This window comes from Zingiber officinale, chromosome 9B (genome assembly GCF_018446385.1).
Source record: "Zingiber officinale cultivar Zhangliang chromosome 9B, Zo_v1.1, whole genome shotgun sequence".
Lineage (NCBI taxonomy): Eukaryota > Viridiplantae > Streptophyta > Magnoliopsida > Zingiberales > Zingiberaceae > Zingiber > Zingiber officinale.
This window is the reverse complement of record NC_056003.1, coordinates 11,457,456-11,477,881: the sequence shown is the minus strand read 5'-3', so window position 1 is coordinate 11,477,881 and position 20,426 is coordinate 11,457,456. Positions and strand designations below refer to the sequence as shown.

Below are 20,426 nucleotides of genomic sequence, written 5' to 3'. Positions count from 1 at the left end.
AGCCTAAGCATGATCATGACATTTCGAATGATAATAAGTTAAACATGATGTCATGGCATGGCATATGGCAAACAACCATGGTAAGTTAGCACAAATAAAATACCTAGATTACCTATCTAAGTATCCTTAACACCTTAGCTAATTTAAAATCTAAACCTAGATTGCTCAAAGTGCTTCAAGAAAATGCCCAAACCTAAGTTGGCATTTCTATTTTTCTTGATTAATTTATGCCACTTAACATTAAGTATATCCTCAAATATTGGCATATTTCATATTTCCTCAAGAATAGCACATTTTTAATTAAGGCCTAGATTGTCTTAAATTCCTAAGAGAGTACCAAGACCCCAACTTGGTATTTCTCTAGGTTTTCCTAACTTGTGCCAATAAAGATTAAAGTCGATATAATTTTTTTTTTCAAATATGGCACAATTTACTCTTCAAGGAGTAAATGATAAATCCATTTCATTTTCAAAGGTTCACAAAACCTTGAAAATGTTCCTTGAGTGTCAATTTCCTCACAGTTGGGTTAACTACCCTTCTAATCGGAGTTGACACTTTCTAACCCATCTATGGGGTAGAGAAGATGCTCCTAGGAACCCAATACCTATTAGAGCTCATTGGGTTCACTAAATATTCACTAGGGATAACTTCCCTAGCAACCCTCCTAATGACTCTCTTGGGCTTTAAAGCCTTGGCCATTTGGGACTCATCAAGATCAACTCTAGGGGTGACTCCCCTTGTGACCTTGGTGTTGGTCTTCCTAGCCCTAGGTTCTGTTCCATAATCGAATGGAACATTATGATAGGTGGGCTTGACCATTTGAGACTTAGGTTTGTGACCCAAACCTTTCTTGTCCTTAGGCTTTGAAATTTGACCCTTAGACCCTAGAGTTGACTTCTCTAAATTCTTTAGGGCCTTTTCTAGAGTGTCAAGTCTTGACCTCAAGACTTGATTTTCTTTCTCTAAAACCTCAAATTTTAATTTATCATTCTTTCTTGAGGTGTTCCTAGGCATATGTCTAGTTGTCTTGGGGTTTCTACCTAGGTTCTCCTTAGCCTTAGATGAGTTAATCCTAGGGTTGACATTTCTAGTATTATCCTTATCTAAGCTAACATGTTTAGCACCTAAGCACACATATGGTTTTCTATCATTAACATGCTCATCATTATTTGCAATAGCAATAAAACTACTAGCATGTTTCTTATTTGAATTGCAATAGTGTGCCTTAAAAGGTACCTTAGGGTTTGCCTTAGCTCCCCCTATCGATGTGCATCCCTTGTCCTTGTGAGGTTGCCTCCCCCTTGGACATTGACTCCGATAATGTCCCCTTCGCTTGCATTGGAAGCATACCACGTGCCCCTTGCCTTTGCGTGTCGGGACTCCGGCTCCCTTGACCTTTGGTGCCGGTGGAGTCTTCCTAACCCTCCTTGGACACTTACTCTTGTAGTGCCCAAATTCCCTACACTCAAAGCATATTATATGTAACTTATTTGAAATTACGATGCTTGAGTTACCTAGGGTTGAGGATGGATGAAGGCTCTCTTCCTCATCCCTTCCGGAGGTAGATGCTTCTTCTTGCTCCGATCTTGAAGAAGAGACCTCCTCCTCTTCTTCCTTAGACGTTGAGTGACTCTCAACTTCTAATTCGCTCCCTCCATGATGTGAGCTACTTGGCTCACTTGACTCCTCTTCATGGCTTGAAGTGGAGCTCTCCTCATGAAACTTGGCCAAGTTATTCCACAACTCCTTGGCGTTGTTGTAACCACATATTCTACACAAAATGTCATTAGGTAAAGAAAATTCAATGATTTTCGTTACCTCATCATTGATGGTTGATTGGTGGATTTGCTCCTTGGTCCACTCCTTCTTCTCTAGGGTTTCTCCTTTCTTGTCCATCGGAGACTTGAAACCTAATTGAACACAACTCCAATTTTCAAGGTTAGTCATAAGAAAATACCTCATTCTTACCTTCCAATACGCGAAGTCGCAGCACTCGTAGAATGGTGGAAACGTGATGTCTTCTCCGAGTCGATCCATTCTCTAGCTTGTGCTCCCCTGGGTGTTAATCCGACGAAGAGCAACCTTGCTCTGATACCACTTGTTAGGATCCTTCGTACGGAGGCTAGAGAGGGGGTGTGAATAGCCGACCCCAAATCGTCGTTTCTTTCTACAAAACGTGTTAGCGCAGCGGAAAATAAACACAGAAACGAAAGGGAAAGAAGACAAACCTCAAACAAACCGATGTAACGAGGTTCATGTTGGTGCAGTAAGCATCCGACGATCGAACCTCAGTTTTGATAATGGCAAAGGGATTCAAAGTTAAGACTCCTTGTTATCTAACGTGGTTAAATAAGGTTTCAGGAAAGTCCTAACTGCGGTTAGGCAAGGGAAAAATCCTAAGGGGGGGTAACCTTAGGTCCTAGGGGGTGGTAACCCTAGGTGAAGGAAAATCCTAAGGGGGGGTAACCTTAGGTCCTAGGGGGCGGTAACCCTAGGTGGAGGAAAACCCTAAGGGGCGGCAACCTTAGGTCCTACGGGGTGGTAACCCTAGGTGAAGGAAAATCCTAAGGGGCGGCAACCTTAGGTCCTAGGGGGCGGTAACCCTAGGTGGAGGAAAACCCTAAGGGGCGGCAACCTTAGGTCCTAGGGGGCAGTAACCCTAGGTGGAGAAAAACCCTAGGGGCGGTAACCCTAGGTCCTAGGGGGTGGTAACCCTAGGCGGAAAGTCCAGTCGGTCTGGAGGACCGGACTGACAACAGGTAAATCTCCTGAGTGGAGTAGGTGAGGACGCGTTCCCCGTAGAGGGAATAATAGGCGTCGGGTCGACCTAGGGTTTCCGGTTGGAAACCTGAAGTCAGACCCGGACAGTTCGAATGCTGTCAAAACCTTTATTATCATTCATTATGTTTATGTGCTAACTTTGTTTTGCAGGGTATGTGTTTGGGACTAACACATTTTGCAGGAACAAAGGAGCAAGTTACAACTCGGATGAACAGTGTCCGAGGCGCCTCCATGGAGCTTGGAGGCGCCTCGGGTGCGAACCAGGAAAAGCCAGCGCAGAAGGTTGGAGGCGCCTTAGATGAAGTTCAAGGCGCCTTGGGTCGAAGGTTGAAGGCGCCTTGGGTATGCTGAAGGCGCCTTGAACTGGATGAAGTTCGACCAAGTCTGTGCTGATCTCCGCGGGTGAATCGGCCTGTTTAAGGCGCCTTGAAGGGCTTTAAGGCGCCTTAAACACCCTTTATAAGGGGTCTCGAGCAGCAGCACCAGGATAACGAATTCCAAGTCTTCTCTCTTCAACGTGCTGCTCCGAAAGACGCCCGGAAGTGCTGCAACAAGTCTCCGACGACCCGAAGCTTCAATATTCTACTGTTGTCGTCGGTATAACTAGTTTTTCCAGTTACTTGTACTTCATCTTATAATCATTTTATCGAGCTTATAGTTGTTGCCCACCGGAAGCGATCAAGGATCGCGGGCCTTCGAGTAGGAGTCGATCAAGGCTCCGAACGAAGTAAAAATCCTCCTGTCTCTGTGTGTTTGTTTTGTTTTATTCCGCTGCATGTTTTTAAACTCCGATAGTTTTTCGATTTGAAAAAGATTTAGCCACGAGTGCTATTCACCCCCCCTCTAGCACGTCTCGATCCAACAATTGGTATCAGAGCGGGGTCGCTTTGAACTGGTGCAACCACCATTCAAGCATTTTTTTTGTGGCTTTGTCGTTTGTATAGGTTAAAAATAAAACCTTACGCCTTTCGTTTTTTCCCTCCAAAACTGCTTTTGAAAAATTAATTTTCATCTTTTCACCATTGGTTGGAATTAGCGAAATATTGCATTTTCAAAAACTTGTGGTAATATTTTTTTAATATTATTTTAATAATATTTTATTATTTTTTTCGAAATTCCTGAATTACTATCTTTATTTCTCTCCCGCACTACTAATCCAAGACTAAGTCTTGGAACAAGTTTTATTGTGTTTATTTTACGAGATTTCTTCTTATGGCCTACGAAGATGGGTACAACTCCACATGCCTACCATTGTTGTCTGACGAGAACTTCAGATACTGGAAAGACCAGGTGGAGCATCAATTAAAGACCGAAGCAGAAATATGGACTATAGTCCATATTGGATTCACTCTCCCCACCAAAGAAGGTGTACTCATCACCTGTGAGAAGTGAGATGCACAAACAATAAGGACATTCGAGGCAAATGCAAAAGCAACTTACATTCTCCTATGCGGACTAACAAATTCAGATCTTGATCGAGTTGGAAAGTTCAACAATGCTAAGGAGCTTTGGGAGAAAGTGCTCAAGCTTTATGAGATCCCTTCAGAGTTAGAAGATCGAATAGAACCTGAGTCCGAATTTGAAATTGAATCCTCAGAGTCAACCTCCGAACCAGACTCAGAAAAATCAGAGCAAACCGATATCATAGCACTGATGGCCAAAGACGAGATATCTGAATCTGAGTCAGAATTTGAAATGGCAACAGTCAAGGGGGAGGATCCTATCACGGATCTAAAAGGTAAAATTATAAATTCAAATTGTAAATCTCTCATAATCTGTTTTAAGTGTAGGGAGAGATGGCACTATAGAAACGAATGCCCCACTCGTAAGACTCGACCGGCACAATTGGAGGAGAAGGAGAAAATGATCAGGAGAGGGAAGAAATACATTAAATGCTCCAAATGCAAACTAATGGGTCACTGCAAAAGACAATGCCCAGAAAGAAGACCCAAGAATCCAGAGGGAGAAATCAAGGTTAGTACATTTACATTATATGAAAATCCAGTTTTTGCAACACATGATCGCACTAGCTTAACTAATCCTGCTTGCTCTAGTATAGATTTCTCTTCAAAATTAGATGTGCATGCTAATAATGTAATGAACAAAATTAATTCAAATAAAAATAAGAAATTAACTCATAGAAAAGTAGAAATACAAAATAATATTTTAAAAGATAAAGTTGATAAATTAGAGAAGATTGTTAATAATTTAGTCAAATCACGAAATCTAGACTTGGGTTATAAATCTAAAGTAAAACTTAAACAGTACAAACCAAGTTATAATCAAGTACCTTTTATTTACTTAACTTAATAAAACGTAAATCAATAACATAGGAGGAGGCTCCAGAATAGCTGACACCTCCGAAATTAATCCACCCGATAAGGGTAAACAAGAGTAGATTACCCGGCAGGGTAATTAAGGTTAGATTAAAATGGATTAGATTTAACTTAACCAACGGTACTGGTGAAGTTTTTGGATGATAGTACGTTAGGGAAGTTTGGGCATCGCATGTCTAGGAAGATATGGCTTCGACCTAGTGCATTTGGCCAAGTGGAACTGACCGAAGCTACCCTTAAATGGATCATAACTAGTTAGACCAAGGTTTAGTATTAAGCTCAATGGGTAGGACTATTTGGGAAACCTCGAAGGCATGGTTACTGTAATGAGTTCCTTGTGACTCACCATAGCCCAGAAGTTTATCCAAAGAATGCCTACTTGTTGAATCCAAAGCTAAACCTGAATCTAACACAAAGTTAAACCAAACCCTTAAATTGAACCTCAATTCATCTCACAACAATTATAGGATTACCTGATTGAAAACTTAGATTGGGTGAGATGACTAAGAAACTTAAAATTTCAAAATTAAATTCGTTACTATAATTATATAATTAAATTCTTAATTAATATTATTCTTTTAAAAAACATAATTTCAAAATATTTTAAAAACTAAATCTTTTAAAAATCATTTCAAAAATCTTTTGAAAATTATTTCAAAAATCTTTTAAAACTTAATTTCAAAAATCTTTTAAAAATCATTTCAAAAATATTTTGAAAATTATTTCAAAAATCTTTTAAAACTTAATTTCAAAAATCTTTTAAAAATCATTTCAAAAATCTTTTGAAAATCATTTCAAAAATCTTTTGAAAATCATTTCAAAAATCTTTTAAAACTTAATTTCAATCATTTCAAAAAAACTTTTGAAAATTATTTCAAAAATCTTTTAAAACTTAATTTCAAAATTATTTTAAAAATATTTTCAATATTCATTTCAAAATTCATTTCAAAATTATTTAAAAATCTTTTCAAAATTCATTTCAAAATTATTTAAAAATCTTTTCAAATTCTTTTCAAAATTATTTAAAAATCTTTTCAAAATCGCTTTCAAAATTATTTAAAAATCTTTTGAAAATATTTGAAAAACTTATTTCAAAATCCTTTGAAAAATATTTGAAAAACTTATTTCAAAATCCCTTGAAAAATATTTCAAAATCCTTTGAAAAATAGTTGGAAAACTTATTCAAAAACCTTTGAAAAATCTTTGAAAAATTTATTCAAAAACCTTTGAAAAATACTTAAAAACTAACTTGAAAATCTTGCTCCCCGAAATTTACTAGACTTACAAGAATATGGAATTAGCCTTGAAGGAAATGGAGATTTGAAGTTTGAGCATGCTCATACTTTAGGGCTCTGATACCTGAACAAAACAATCTGGACAACTTAAAATGTATTTACCCTCATACTTGAACTCCTGAACTCAAAAATTTATTAAGGCATTAATTAAGGGGGAGTGATTTTGAGTCGGTTTTAAAATTAGTTTTTCTTTAAAAAATTTTGACTTGACCTTAAAATTAAAAAACTATTTTTGGCATATCTTTGAAAATTCAAGCAATTTTTAACTTAGCTTTAAAATTAAAATTATTTATGACTTGACTTTTAAAGTATAACTCCTCTATAAGCTAAATGTTTTCAAAGCTGAGTACTTAATTAAGTTTTCTCTAACTAAACTTAGTCAAATTATTTTCTAAACTTAGCTACTTGGCAAGATATTTTCTCAACGCAATCATTTTTATGCTGAAAACATAGCTAAGTATCTTCTAAATATTTTTTAGCTAAGTACTTTTTAAAGTGTTTAAAACAAAAAAAAAAGATTTAGCTAAGTACAAAAATTTGTTTAAAGACAAAATAACTTTATCTCAGCTAAGAGTATCTCTCAAACTAAAGGAAGAATTTTGCATTCAAAATTATAATTTTACCTATCTAAAAGTCTTACAAGAAAAACTAAGTGTTTATCAAAAGTAAATTAAAAGATTGGAAGATAAGATTGAAAATTATCTTTGAAAGTTAAGCTAATGCCCAGATTTTCTTCACTCTCTTGGGTATTTTGATATATGGCAAAGGGGGAGAGTAGGAAGAAATTCAAAATTATAAATTAAATTAAAACAAAAATTTTGTTGTGAATTTGTGAATGTGCCTATGCTTTATTTATGCCTATGCTTATTTATGCGTATCTTTATTGCATTTTTACTTAACTTTGAATTTCGGTTGCCATAATCAAAAAGGGGGAGATTGTTGGTGCAGTAAGCATCCGACGATCGAACCTCAGTTTTGATAATGGCAAAGGGATTCAAAGTTAAGACTCCTTGTTATCTAACGTGGTTAAATAATGTTTCAGGAAAGTCCTAACTGCGGTTAGGCAAGGGAAAAATCCTAAGGGGGGGGTAACCTTAGGTCCTAGGGGGTGGTAACCTTAGGTCCTAGGGGGTGGTAACCCTAGGTGAAGGAAAATCCTAAGGGGGGGTAACCTTAGGTCCTAGGGGGTGGTAATCCTAGGTGAAGGAAAATCCTAAGGGGCGGCAACCTTAGGTCCTACGGGGCGGTAACCCTAGGTGGAGGAAAACCCTAAGGGGCGGCAACCTTAGGTCCTACGGGGTGGTAACCCTAGGTGAAGGAAAATCCTAAGGGCGGCAACCTTAGGTCCTAAGGGGCGGTAACCCTAGGTGGAGGAAAACCCTAAGGGGCGGCAACCTTAGGTCCTAGGGGGCGGTAACCCTAGGTGGAGAAAAATCCTAGGGGGCGGTAACCCTAGGTCCTAGGGGGTGGTAACCCTAGGCGGAAAGTCCAGTCGGTCTGGAGGACCGGACTGGCAACAGGTAAATCTCCTGAGTGGAGTAGGTGAGGACGCGTTCCCCGTAGAGGGAATAATAGGCGTCGGGTCGACCTAGGGTTTCCGGTTGGAAACCTAAAGTCAGACCCGGACAGTTCGAATGCTGTCAAAACCTTTATTATCATTCATTATGTTTCTGTGCTAACTTTGTTTTGCAGGGTATGTGTTTGGGACTAACACATTTTGCAGGAACAAAGGAGCAAGTTACAACTCGGATGAACAGTGTCCGAGGCGCCTCCATGGAGCTTGGAGGCGCCTCGGGTGCGAACCAGGAAAAGCCAGCGCAGAAGGTTGGAGGCGCCTTAGATGAAGTTCAAGGCGCCTTGGGTCGAAGGTTGAAGGCGCCTTGGGTATGCTGAAGGCGCCTTGAACTGGATGAAGTTCGACCAAGTCTGTGCTGATCTCCGCGTGTTTAAGGCGCCTTGAAGGGCTTTAAGGCGCCTTAAACACCCTTTATAAGGGGTCTCGAGCAGCAGCACCAGGATAACGAATTCCAAGTCTTCTCTCTTCAACGTGCTGCTCCGAAAGACGCCCGGAAGTGCTGCAACAAGTCTCCGACGACCCGAAGCTTCAATATTCTACTGTTGTCGTCGGTATAACTAGTTTTTCCAGTTACTTGTACTTCATCTTGTAATCATTTTATCGAGCTTATAGTTGTTGCCCACCGGAAGCGATCAAGGATCGCGGGCCTTCGAGTAGGAGTCGATCAAGGCTCCGAACGAAGTAAAAATCCTCCTGTCTCTGTGTGTTTGTTTTGTTTTATTCCGCTGCGTGTTTTTAAACTCCGATAGTTTTTCAATTTGAAAAAGATTTAGCCACGAGTGCTATTCACCCCCCCCTCTAGCACGTCTCGATCCAACAGTTCGGAGATAAACTCCTACTTCTCGGCGTGTCCGTAAGGTGGACGAAGCCTATCAATCCGTCGGTGGATGAGTCCCCGGAGAACCGGCTAATAAATGCTCCTTGTGGGTGGAGAAACCTCGCCACAATACTTGTAACAAACAAGAAAGGAGTACAAGGAAAGCAAGAAGCAAATACAAACAACAATATGAATGCAACACTCGCTTGCCTTCTCTGTCGACCGGAGGCGATGAAGCAGCAACTTCACAACCCAACTGCAGCAGGTGAAACCGTCGACGAAGCTCACGCGAAGCTTGAGCGAGCTCAACAAAGCTCAACCTCGAGCACGAAGCGAAGCTTTAATCCAAGGAAGAAGAAGAAGAAAAATGTAGAAGCTCTCACCTCCTTTACCTGCGGAGAAAGAAGCACAGAAGAAATCTGCCGCTTGCGTAACGCAGGCCGACGGCGTGGACCGATCAGAACCCTTGATCGATCCCACGCATCGATCAGGAACTTCGATCGGTCCGGGACCGATCAGGCCCTATGCTGATCGGTCCCCTGACCGAACTTCGCTTCGCACGCCCGATCGGTCACCGGACCGATCGGTTATCACACAAGATATGCCATCGATGGATCGGTCACCGCACCGATCGAATATTCATGATCACCGATCGATCACCGATCGATCCAACTCATGGTTTTCGCCAAACCAAGTCCAAACCAACATCCGGTCAATCTTGACTGTTGGTACATCGCGCCTAGCATCCGGTCACTCCCTTGACCGCTAGGACTTCCCGCTAAGTGTCCGGTCAATCCTTTGACCCACTTAGACTTTTCTCTCCGTACCAAGTATTCGGTCACCCATGACCTACTTGACTCCCCATCACCGGATGTCCGATCACCCTTGATCCATCTGGATTTTCCCTGCCGGCTTCACTCACCGTGACTTTCACCTAGCTTCACTCACTAGGGTTTTCACCGCTTCACTCACCAGATTTCCAACTGCCTGGCTTCACTCACCAGACTTCCCACCGCCCGGCTTCACTCACTGTGATTTTTCCTGCCTGGCTTCACTCACCAGACTTTCTAACCGCCTGGCTTCACTCACCGGAACTTTCACTTTCACCTAGCTTCACTCGCTAGGATTTTCACCGGCTTCACTCACTGTGACTTTCCACATCCGGTCCAGAGAACGAGCTACCGAGCCCTCTCTGACCACAGTCCGGAGAACGAGCTACCGAGCCCTCTCCGTCTTTCCATGTGCCAAGCTTCCATACTTGGACTTCTCCGTGCCAAGTCTCCATACTTGGACTTTCTCCCGTGCCAAGCTTCCTGCTTGGACTTTTCCGAGTCAGGTCAACTCACCTCGGGTCAACCAGGTCAACCTTGACCACGAGTTGCACCCACAATCTCCCAAGCTTGTATCATTGTCAAACATCAAGATACAACTTTTCTGTTCACGTCAAACATCGTCAAACATAACTCGTCAAACATCAAAACATAACTCGAGTCAAGTCAACTCGAGTCTGGTCAACTAGGTCAACTTTGACCTAAGGTTGCACCAACAGAAGAGACAGGCGGCGATGAGTTTGGAAGGAGAAAAGGATAGGAAGATTAAAACCTATCGTAAATCATCACCTAAGTTTATATATAAAAAAATATCCAAAAAATTTGCCCCAAGTGCCTAATTAAAGAAATGGACAACACTTTAAAAAATGTTACATATATAATATAAAAGTGTTTCAACAACTTATAATTATTGAAACACTTATAAAAAGTATTGTATTTATACTATAAGTGTTGCATTTTCTTATATAGGCAACACTTATTTAAAGTGTTGCAAATTTTTAAGAAAATTTCTCCTATTGTGACAGTTTATAAAAGTGTTGCTTCTAAAATGATGTCTTACCCTCAAATTGTAGTAGTGTAATTTGGACAAATATGCACAGATGACGTGACACAACAATGATAACATCGGGACAAATTTAGCAGGCGACGTGACCGGACATTGAACACACATTTTTGTGTGCCCAGATGGCGTGACCTAACAATGAACACATTTGGACAAATATGCACAGATGACATGACACAACAATGACAACATCAGAACAAGTTTAGCCGGAGACGTGATCGGGCATTGAACACACATTTTTGTGTGCCCAGATGACGTGACCTAACAATGAACACATTTGGATAAATATGCACAGATGACATGACACAACAATGACAACATCGGGACAAGTTTTGCAGGCGACGTGACCGGGCATTGAACACACATTTTTGTGTGCCCAGATGACGTGACCTAACAATGAACACATTTGGACAAATATGCAAAGATGACGTGACACAACAATGACAACATCGGGACAAGTTTGGCAGGCGACGTGACATGACACTGAATCAAAATTTGCATAATTTTATATTCAAATTTTTTCACTATATAATGGCTTACCAGATATTGGTATAACACATTGTATGTCAACAATTTTTGTGAGAGTTTCTCTTCTACTAAAATAAGTGCAACCCCCCGACAAGCTTCATAATCATTTGAAGAAGATAAACATTTATGTTATATGTTTACCTTCATATTTCACAAAATCCAATCATTGGGATCAACCAATCGAAGGATCAATTCTGGGCAAGAGTTGAGAAAGAGTTTCATGCAGATCCAAATTTTGTGCATCATAGCCGACCGCCAAGATCTTTGCAAAAAAGAATGCTTCTTATGCTAAGTGCAGTATCCAAAATGAAAGGTTGCATTCGACAAATCGAACATTTGAATCCTAGTGGAGCATCGGAACAAGATATTGTAAATTACTATGCTCATATTTATTTTAGCCTATCTAAATTTTAAAATCTAAGTCTAAATTTATTAATACATATTATTATTTTCATAACTGATGTTCAATTATTTTCTTGCAGTTAACTCGTGCCAAAATGTTATTTGCAGAAGACCCAAAATACACAAAGGGTTTCAAATTTGACCATGTCTGGAATATTCTCAAAGACATTGAAAAATTTGGCATTGACTTTATGAATACTGCATCCATGAAATCGCGACAACAAAATGCTAATGCTGGTTCATCTGAACAACAATTCTTCGAGGAAGCATTTCATACACCTTCATCTCCTGGTGTGTCTGCTTTTGATCTTAATATCACTGATTCAGATAGCGGTGCTAGTTCTAATAAACGACCTCTAGGGGTGAAAAAAGCAAAAATGAAGAAAAAGAATGATGAACAAATTGCAAAGGTAATTAATATTAATGCTCAACTTGTTGAGGCAATGAATGCAAGTACTGCTGCTACTACAAAAATGGCAGATACTATGCTTTACAAGGAAGAAACCAAAATTTTATTCAAAGATTTGAACTCGATCTCTAACCCGATGATGCGTGAATATATTCGCGATGAGCAAATTAAAATTATGCAAAAGAGAATGCAAGTACAAGGATCTCATTCAGTTGCACATCAAGGAGAAAGATCTCAAACATCTCAAATACAGGGAGAAGGATCACAACTTAATCAATATCAAGGTGAAGATCAAGAATCTCATAATCCTACGAATATTTTCTGATAATTTCATAATTATTTTAGCGGAATGGGGAGTGATCTTCCTGAATATTAGTATTATAATATTATTAAAGTAATTTTAAGTTTATGTGTGTTTTATTAGTATCGTTTGTACCATGTACTTGTTTGTTAAGCTTAATTAATTATGTTTTTAAGTTTGTATTAGTAATATTTTAATTTAATGTCATTACTATCTTAATTTTGTATGTCAATGTAAAGGGTAATGTATTGTATATTTATGCATATAAATTTTTTTAATATTTTATTGTATTATGTTTATGAAATTAGTGATAATTTATAAATATAATTATACTTAAAATATATTAAATAAAATTAAAATAATAATTTTAATAAATTAAATATTTACAAATATACATAATAAAATTTAAATATGCTATTAAATACACTTAATTTAAATTTATAATAAATAATAATAACATTTAATTATACTATAAATAAAAATAAAGAAAATAATAATTATTAATTAATTATATTTGATTTTATAATAATATAATAAAATTAAAAAAAAAATTCTCTCTATCACCGATGTGAATAGTGCAATACCATATTTGGTGTTGCACTATTCCCATCACCATATTTGGTGTGGATTTTGGTGTATAGATTGGAGTAATTTAGTGTTAAATTGACATCAAATTTGATATTTTGATGATGAGTTGGAAATGTCCTTATGTGCTAGTCATTATTCTAAAGATTGATAACCGCCCATGATTTACCTTGGGATAGGTTGAAGGAGACACTAAAATCGAACGTATTCATCGAATGAAAATCTCCAGCACAAGAAATGATCAATAATGAAGTCATTGGTTGAGAAAAATATATCAGAATAATAAATAAGAAAAATAAATTAAGAACGAGATCACAGTTATATAGGAAGAAAGCTATCTTCAGTCGTATGAATCAAGGAAAAGTAATAACGTTGCTTCCTTTGCCAGGCTCTTGCCTTTTTCCCGATCCACCAAATCCTTTCGGAGCATTTTCAGATTTCCTTATGGATTTCAAAAAACCACCCTTTCTCTTGTAGTTCAATTTTTTTTATATCCGTGTTCTGCTTGGATTTGAGCTTCTTTCCATCCATTTCCTCATGCACATTCTTGGAGGGCAGCGGCAGAGACACAGAAAATCCATTCTCGTCCAAGATGACCTTCGGAGATCTCTTTCTCAAACTACTAATCTTTTTGAGGGGAGGGAAGATGCTCTGAAGAGCCCTTTGGCTTTGGAGGGCAGAGGAGTGGAAGCGAGAGAAGGATAAACCAGGGAGAGCGCGGGCGCCGCAGCAGATCGAGTCATGATATGCCGTAGCGCCCGTAGGTCTATTGGCGGTGCCAACATTACGCAGGTTGGGTTTTAGTCCCACATCGCTTGCTTTTAGTAAGTTTCGCACATAGGTTACTATAAATCGATCCGAATCTCAACTTGTCAAATTCACGCAGCTGCGTGGTGAGCACAGAGCGAATTATTCTTTCGCCTTTTACTAAAGAATACCGTGTGCTCGTCACTTTAAGCAGCATACGCCACTTTTTGGAGGGTGCTTTGTAAAAAAGTCCCTGAAATTCGTTATATGTTAGACGCCTTTATCCATCTGTATTGAACCATTTGTTCTTTATAATTGTAAAAGTGTTTGGTAATCTCAAATTATCTTTGATAAATGATTACTTTAGTTTATTTTTTTTTGTTTTGAAAATATAGGTATTCAGTTCTTTTGAATAAATCCAACGGTGCGGATTAATTTCGAAATAGATTAGTTCGGTTAAGTTTTGATATTTGAATTTTTGTTATCTGTTCCCACTTTTTGTTTGAATCCTGATTATTTAGAGAATCTGTCTCTTTTTTTTACGGATCAAAGCCTGAGATACTCTTTAATCCTTACGAAATTTGCTCGTTAAGCTCCGACCAATACTAATACAGAAACAATTGAAGCAAATCACAAGTGTTTTATTTTGCCAGGGACAATAAATTGCAAACAAGGCCATTTATAATTTATAATGAACCAGGTAATATCAAATTAGGATGACTGATTCAATTCTATGAAATTTTTTTATCTGTCACCTTAATAAATACACATGGAGAGACTTATCATGACAATTAATATTTTTGAGTCCGCTATCTTATTAAAGAAAAAATCTTTCATAATGCATTGTAATTAAATTTTAAACTCTAAATGTCTAGTTTATCATGGGAAGATCTAATCATGACATGAAAAATTTTAGAAGATTTCTTAATTTATGCATGTCATCCTTGCACATATGTCTTACGGGCTTCCATCTTACATGATTATTCTTATTGCCCAAGATCTCCCTCATGTTCTTTCACCGGAGAGTGTTGCTATTTTTAGAGAATATATAACCGGCTTCCGTTTATCCATGCATCCTTTCTTCATTGATGTTAGCCAATACTTCGGCATTCCGCTTCATCAGCTTATTCCCCAATCTCTTCGCATCTTAAGAGGTGTTGTTATTATTTTTTGCTTATTCAATGTTTCTCTATCTCCTGACTTGTTTCACTATTATTTCTTCCCTCGACAAGTAGAGGTCGGTGATCCAGTGATAAGGTGGGGCCCGTCCGACAGGATGTCAAAATGGTCAATGTCCTAGACACGAGGCCGATTGGGCGAGCTACCTTCTCGGTCAGCATGAAGAATAGCCGATTCGACATTTCCACAGCTCGGTCAGATACCAAGCTTCCGACGTTCATAAAGCTCAAGCAGGGAGGGACAAAGGCTGAGCGGCCGTCTCGCTCGGCTAAACAGTGGACGCAGCCTCGACCCGACAGGCAAGGCTCTCTCGCTCGGTAGGGCGGAGCCGAGTAGCAGATCATCGGCCGAGCGAAGGCTCGACCCGACCATTGTATCACCCAGACGATAAACTGGCCGAGCGGCTCTCCCACTCGGCCCAATAACAGACAAAAGGGGCAGTTGGCGATATCTTCCTAGGGACCAGTGTCATCGACGAGCTACATGGTTGGCGGCATGATCGGGCAGAGAATTGTATGGTGGAAGCTTCCACTATCGTGTCAGGAATATGCTCGGGCTGTTTGGGTATGGCGTCAGACACGCTTTTCTGACACGTCATTTCCAAGTATGCTTTGAGAAGAGCGCACATCTTGGGAAGCGTACACGCGTCTCTTGGTAGCCCTATATAAGGACCCCCATATTTCGACGGAGGTATGTTCACGACTATAGCTACAGTTATGCTGCCGCTCCTTTCTTCTTCATTCGCTTGCCGCCGATAACTGACTTGAGCGTCGGAGAACCGTCATCGGGGAACCCCTCCCTGGCTCGACACTAACGACTTGTTGTTGCAGGATCAGGTCGTTGGAGGTCCGTGTCATCTTCAGTCGACATCCTGTCAACGTGAGCGCCATCTCCCCAACATTCGCCGACTCACTCACGGACAGGATCAAATTTGGCGCCGTCTGTGGGAACACACCTGAATCCAAGCCGAGAAGGTGGAAGAAATTAGACGTCTACACACCGTGATGCTCACGCAAGAGGAGCTTGACGCGCTCATACAAGTATGGGCAGCAAAAATAGTCGAGCAGCAGCAACAAAAGGCGCTAGCCGAGAGGCTGACACAGCAAGCAACATCGGCCTCGGGTGGTCGAGCGACGCAAGAAGACTGGCCGGAGCAACTCTCAATATTGGGACAGAATAAGCTGCCGACCGACACTCCTAGAGAAGCTCCTCCCGCACGCATTCCGTTTCACCGGGCGTTGTTTCAAACGCCCTCTGAAATAGCGCAAGCAAATCAAGAGCAAGGATCCACATCAAATGAAGCTCCCGTGCGGGACGTGCGAAAGGGCAAAGCGAGCCAAGCTGGTCTTTCTCTCAAGCGGATCAATCGGCAATTCTCCGAGGCAATCCTACAAGATCCACTGCCAAGACATTATGCCCCCTTGGCGATCGGAGAATATAACGGGTCAGCCGACCCGGATGACCATCTCAGTAAGTTTGATAGCGCCGCTACTCTTCATCAATACACAGATGGAGTCAAGTGCCGAGTTTTCCTCACTACGCTCTCCGGCTCGGCCCAACGGTGGTTCAGAAGGCTGCCGGACGGGTCTATCCGAAGCTTCAAAGACTTCCGAATGACCTTCCTCCTCCACTTCGCGAGCAGCATGTGCTATCAGAAGACAAGCATCAGCCTGTTCTCCATGAAGCAAGGGTCAAAAGAGACTCTCCGAGGCTACATCCAGTGCTTCAACCAGGTGACGATGGATATCCCCTCGGTCTCGTCTGAGACCATGATGAACGCGTTCACACAAGGGCTCGTGGGCGGGGACTTCTTCCGATCGCTCGTCAGGAAGCCGCCCCGTGACTACGACTACATGCTAAAGAAGGTCAACGAGTATATCAATGTAGTGGAAGTTCAGGCAGCAAGAAGGAAGTGTTGGTCCCTTTGGAGGCCGGCAAGAGGGGAGGGGTGAATTGCCCTACAAAATAAAACCAAAAACCCTTCTCGGATATTCAACTAACTTAAAAGAACTTGTAATTAAAAAGGCAGAGACTAATTAAAACAGAAAATAGACACAGAGGAATTACTTGGTTGCAATCAGAGGATTGCTAATCCAAGGCAAAGAAGGCGCACTAATTGATTCTCCTTTGGGCGGAGTAGCCTCTTACAGCGTTGAAAGCACAGAAAAAAATAACACAAATGAAAGCACTGGATTACAAGTAGTTCGTTCTTGATTGATTATTGCTTCTGGACCAAGGCTATATTTATAGTCTTGGTCCGGCCACTGGAAGGGTTCCGGCGCCTGGGGATAAATTTTATGACCGGATCGAGTCAAACTCGATCTGAAATCTTGGTCAAAATCAAGGTCCCGGCGCCTGGAAGGGTTCCGGCGCCCCAGGCGGCGCCCGGAGCCCTAAGGTCAACTTAAATTGACTTTTCGACTCGGTTCATCTCGCCTCGATCCAAATCTCGTCCGGGTCTTTCTGCTCCGGCTCCGCTTTGCTTGGGTGATCTCGGCCTTCGGAATAGGCTCACCCGAACCCATGTTCGGCCTTCTCCTCGAGCAGCCTTCCTTCCGGTTTCGTCCCTCGAACGCCGCGCGTTCTTCTCGTCCACGGTGTTCTCCGGTCACCTCGTCCCCTGGACGCACCGAGCCCGGCTCTCTCCCGTGCCGTCCTTCTCATTAGCCGTGTCTCGCTCGACTTCGTGTTCCTAAGCTCCTGCACACTTAGACACAAGGGTTAAACAACCGGACCTTGCTTAACTTGTTTGATCACATCAAAACACCCTGGGGTTACAATCTCTCCCTTTTGATGTGAGCAACCCAAGTTAAGCTAGGGAAAAACAGATGTAATAAAAACAATTTATTTGCAATTAAGTCCAAAGATATTTCATAAAAAAATTTATATACCTCCCCCTAGACTTAACATTCTTCTCCCCCTTTGATCACATTAAAAATAGGGGTTCTTTAAACAAGTATAAGGTAAACAAAATTTTAAGTGAATTTTCATAAAAAATTTCTAAGGCAATTAATATTAATTTGTAAGGCAATGTTTCAAAAGAGAATATCTAGTTTTTTAAAAAAATTCTAAGTCAATATTCAGAAAAATTTTTAAGTTATTTTTTATATAAGATTTCTAAGGCGATTTTTAAAAAAAAATGTATAAGACAATATTCATAGAAAAATTTCTAAGTTAATTAAAAAATATCTAAGTCAATAATTTTCAGAAATTTTCAAAAAAAATTTATTTTCCAAAAAAAATTATTATATAAATTAATTTTTAAGTATTTTCTAATACAAATTGAATAACTCTTTTAAAGCATTAAGTAATTTAAATTAATACTTTTTCAGTTAGTCAATTAAACTCTTCATTTCAATATTTGGCTTCCAGGTCGTGGCGAGGCACTAGGCCTTCTTGGTTATTGGAGCAACAACCACTTCCTTAGACAAAGCCTCATAAAGAAATTAGTTGTTTAATTTCCTTGCTGAAAATGCTAAGTCTGATTTTAATTTTAAATTAAATAGGTTTTTGGAACCCAGTAGAGGTTCCTACCTACAGGATTAACCAAGTATTTTCTAGGTATATAGATTTTTGATATATTTCTAATTTGACTTTGATGAAATCTATAATACCAATTTAAACCTCTATAATTTCTAAAAGTTGAAATATTTGAACCATTGGATTTTTTCAATCTTTCTATTTCTTCTTTTAGTTTTTCATTTTCAATTTTCAATTTTTCAAAATCCTCTATAAGACATGATTTTGCCAAAATTCTCTTTGTTTCTAAAATTTCATTTTCTAATTTGGCATTTTTATTTTCTAATTTATACATGGATTTAGTCATAGCTTTGATACCAAAGTAAAGTTCATCAGGGGGTAAGAGGCATACCTCACTTACCATATCAGACTTGAAGCCTGAATCTCCCCCTGCTTCGCTACTTCCATCTGACGTCGCTCCCCCTTCATCGATGCTGGGTTCTGATGTGCTTTGTCCTTCGTGGCTTGCCATCAGTGCAATCCCCGCATATTCTTGAGCTTCTGATTCAGATGAAGAAGTGTCATCCCAAGTTGCTTTTAGGTTGTGTTTCTTGGGTGTCTTCATTTTGACCTTCTTGAGTTCTGGGCACTCTTCCCTTAGGTGTCCCTCCTTCTGACACTGGTAGCACCGTACCTTTCTTCTACCTTTTTGATTCTTTTGATTCTGCATTTTAAATTTATTAGATCTAAAAAACTTTTTAAAATTTCTTACCATGTATGCTTCTTGATCGTCTTCGGAGTCTGACTCGAGTTCATCCTTCTGGGTTGCGTTCAGCGCCATAGTCTGGGTTGTATCCTTTATCGTTCCTGCACACATGGTTTCATGCAATTCAAGAGTAGAAAATAACTCTTCTAAAGTACTTACCTCCAGGTCTTTTGAGATGTAGTAGGCGTCGACGATTTATGTCCACTCCGGAGTTCTTGGAAACGCGTTGAGTGCGTAGCGTATAGTGTCCCGGTTTGTTACCGTTTCACCAAGGTTTTCGAGACAAGTAACTAGTTCTTTTACCTTCGCATGTAGACCAGCTACTTTCTCACCTTTCTCCAGAGGGATGTTCATCAGTTTGTTGCGGAGGATGTCCCTTCTAGCGAGCTTCGCTTCGGACGTGCCTTCGTGGAGTTCCAAGAACTTCTCCCAAAGTTCTTTAGCAGATAAATAGTTTCCGATGCGGTTGACCTCTTGAGGCGGTAACACGCTCAGCAGGTGATGTTCCGCACGGCTGTTTGCTACCGACTCATTCTGCTCCTTCTTTGTCCAATCGCTCTCTTCTTTTTCTTTTCCATCCTTATCTAATGGAGCTACAAAACCATATTTCATGATAAACCGAATTTCAAAATATGTTTTTAGGAATACCTCCATACGACGCTTCCAGTCTGCGAAGTTCCCCTCGAATTTTGGTGGAACAATGCTTGGTTCGGCCATCTTTGTTGCTTCGATCGGCGGTTAGTCCTCCTGAAGCGCCTTGCTCTGATACCACTTGTTGGTCCCTTTGGAGGCCGGCAAGAGGGGAGGGGTGAATTGCCCTACAAAATAAAACCAAAAACCCTTCTCGGATATTCAACTAACTTAAAAGAACTTGTAATTAAAAAGGCAGAGACTAATTAAAACAGAAAATAGACACAGAGGAATTACTTGGTTTGCAATCAGAGGATTGCTAATCCAAGGCAAAGAAGGCGCACTAATTGATTCTCCTCTGGGCGGAATAGCCTCTTACAGCATTGAAAGCACAGAAAGAAATAACACAAATGAAAGCACTGGATTACAAGTAGTTCGTTCTTGATTGATTATTGCTTCTGGACCAAGGCTATATTTATAGTCTTGGTCCGGACGCCTGGAAGGGTTCCGGGCGCCCTGGGGGAGGATAAATTTTATCCCCCAACGGTCGGATCGAGTCAAAACTCGATCCTGTTTAAAAGTCGGTTCCGGGCGCCCCGGTCGGTTCCGGGCGCCCGGAGCCCTAAGGTCAACTTAAATTGACTTTTCGACTCTGGTTCAGCTCGTCTCGATCCAGCTCATCTCGGTCCGGGTCTGTTCGCTCTGGCTCCGTTTGCTTGGGT

General features: G+C 40.4%; 1 protein-coding gene and 1 non-coding gene across 2 annotated transcripts; both read left to right on the top strand.

The window, feature by feature from the left end:
- The first annotated feature begins 11,532 nt into the window (after window positions 1–11,532).
- LOC122022810 lies at window positions 11,533–12,362 on the top strand. The gene is made up of 2 exons (XM_042580926.1): window positions 11,533–11,595; window positions 11,709–12,362. The coding sequence occupies exons 1-2, from the start codon at window positions 11,533–11,535 to the stop codon at window positions 12,360–12,362; spliced, it is 717 nt and encodes a 238-aa protein (XP_042436860.1).
- A 1,445-nt stretch (window positions 12,363–13,807) lies between these two features.
- Window positions 13,808–13,924, top strand: LOC122026028. Its single transcript, XR_006124001.1, has one exon. It is a non-coding gene; the product is annotated as a U5 spliceosomal RNA (small nuclear RNA).
- Window positions 13,925–20,426: the final 6,502 nt, after the last annotated feature.

What these genes read in the sequence shown, in the direction of transcription:
- LOC122022810 (XM_042580926.1), top strand. Translation starts at nt 11,533, where the DNA reads ATGAAAGGTTGCATTCGACAAATCGAACATTTGAATCCTAGTGGAGCA. An exon ending in GAGCATCGGAACAAGATATT is followed by an intron (nt 11,596 to 11,708) that starts GTAAATTACTAT and finishes ATTTTCTTGCAG; the next exon opens with TTAACTCGTGCCAAAATGTT.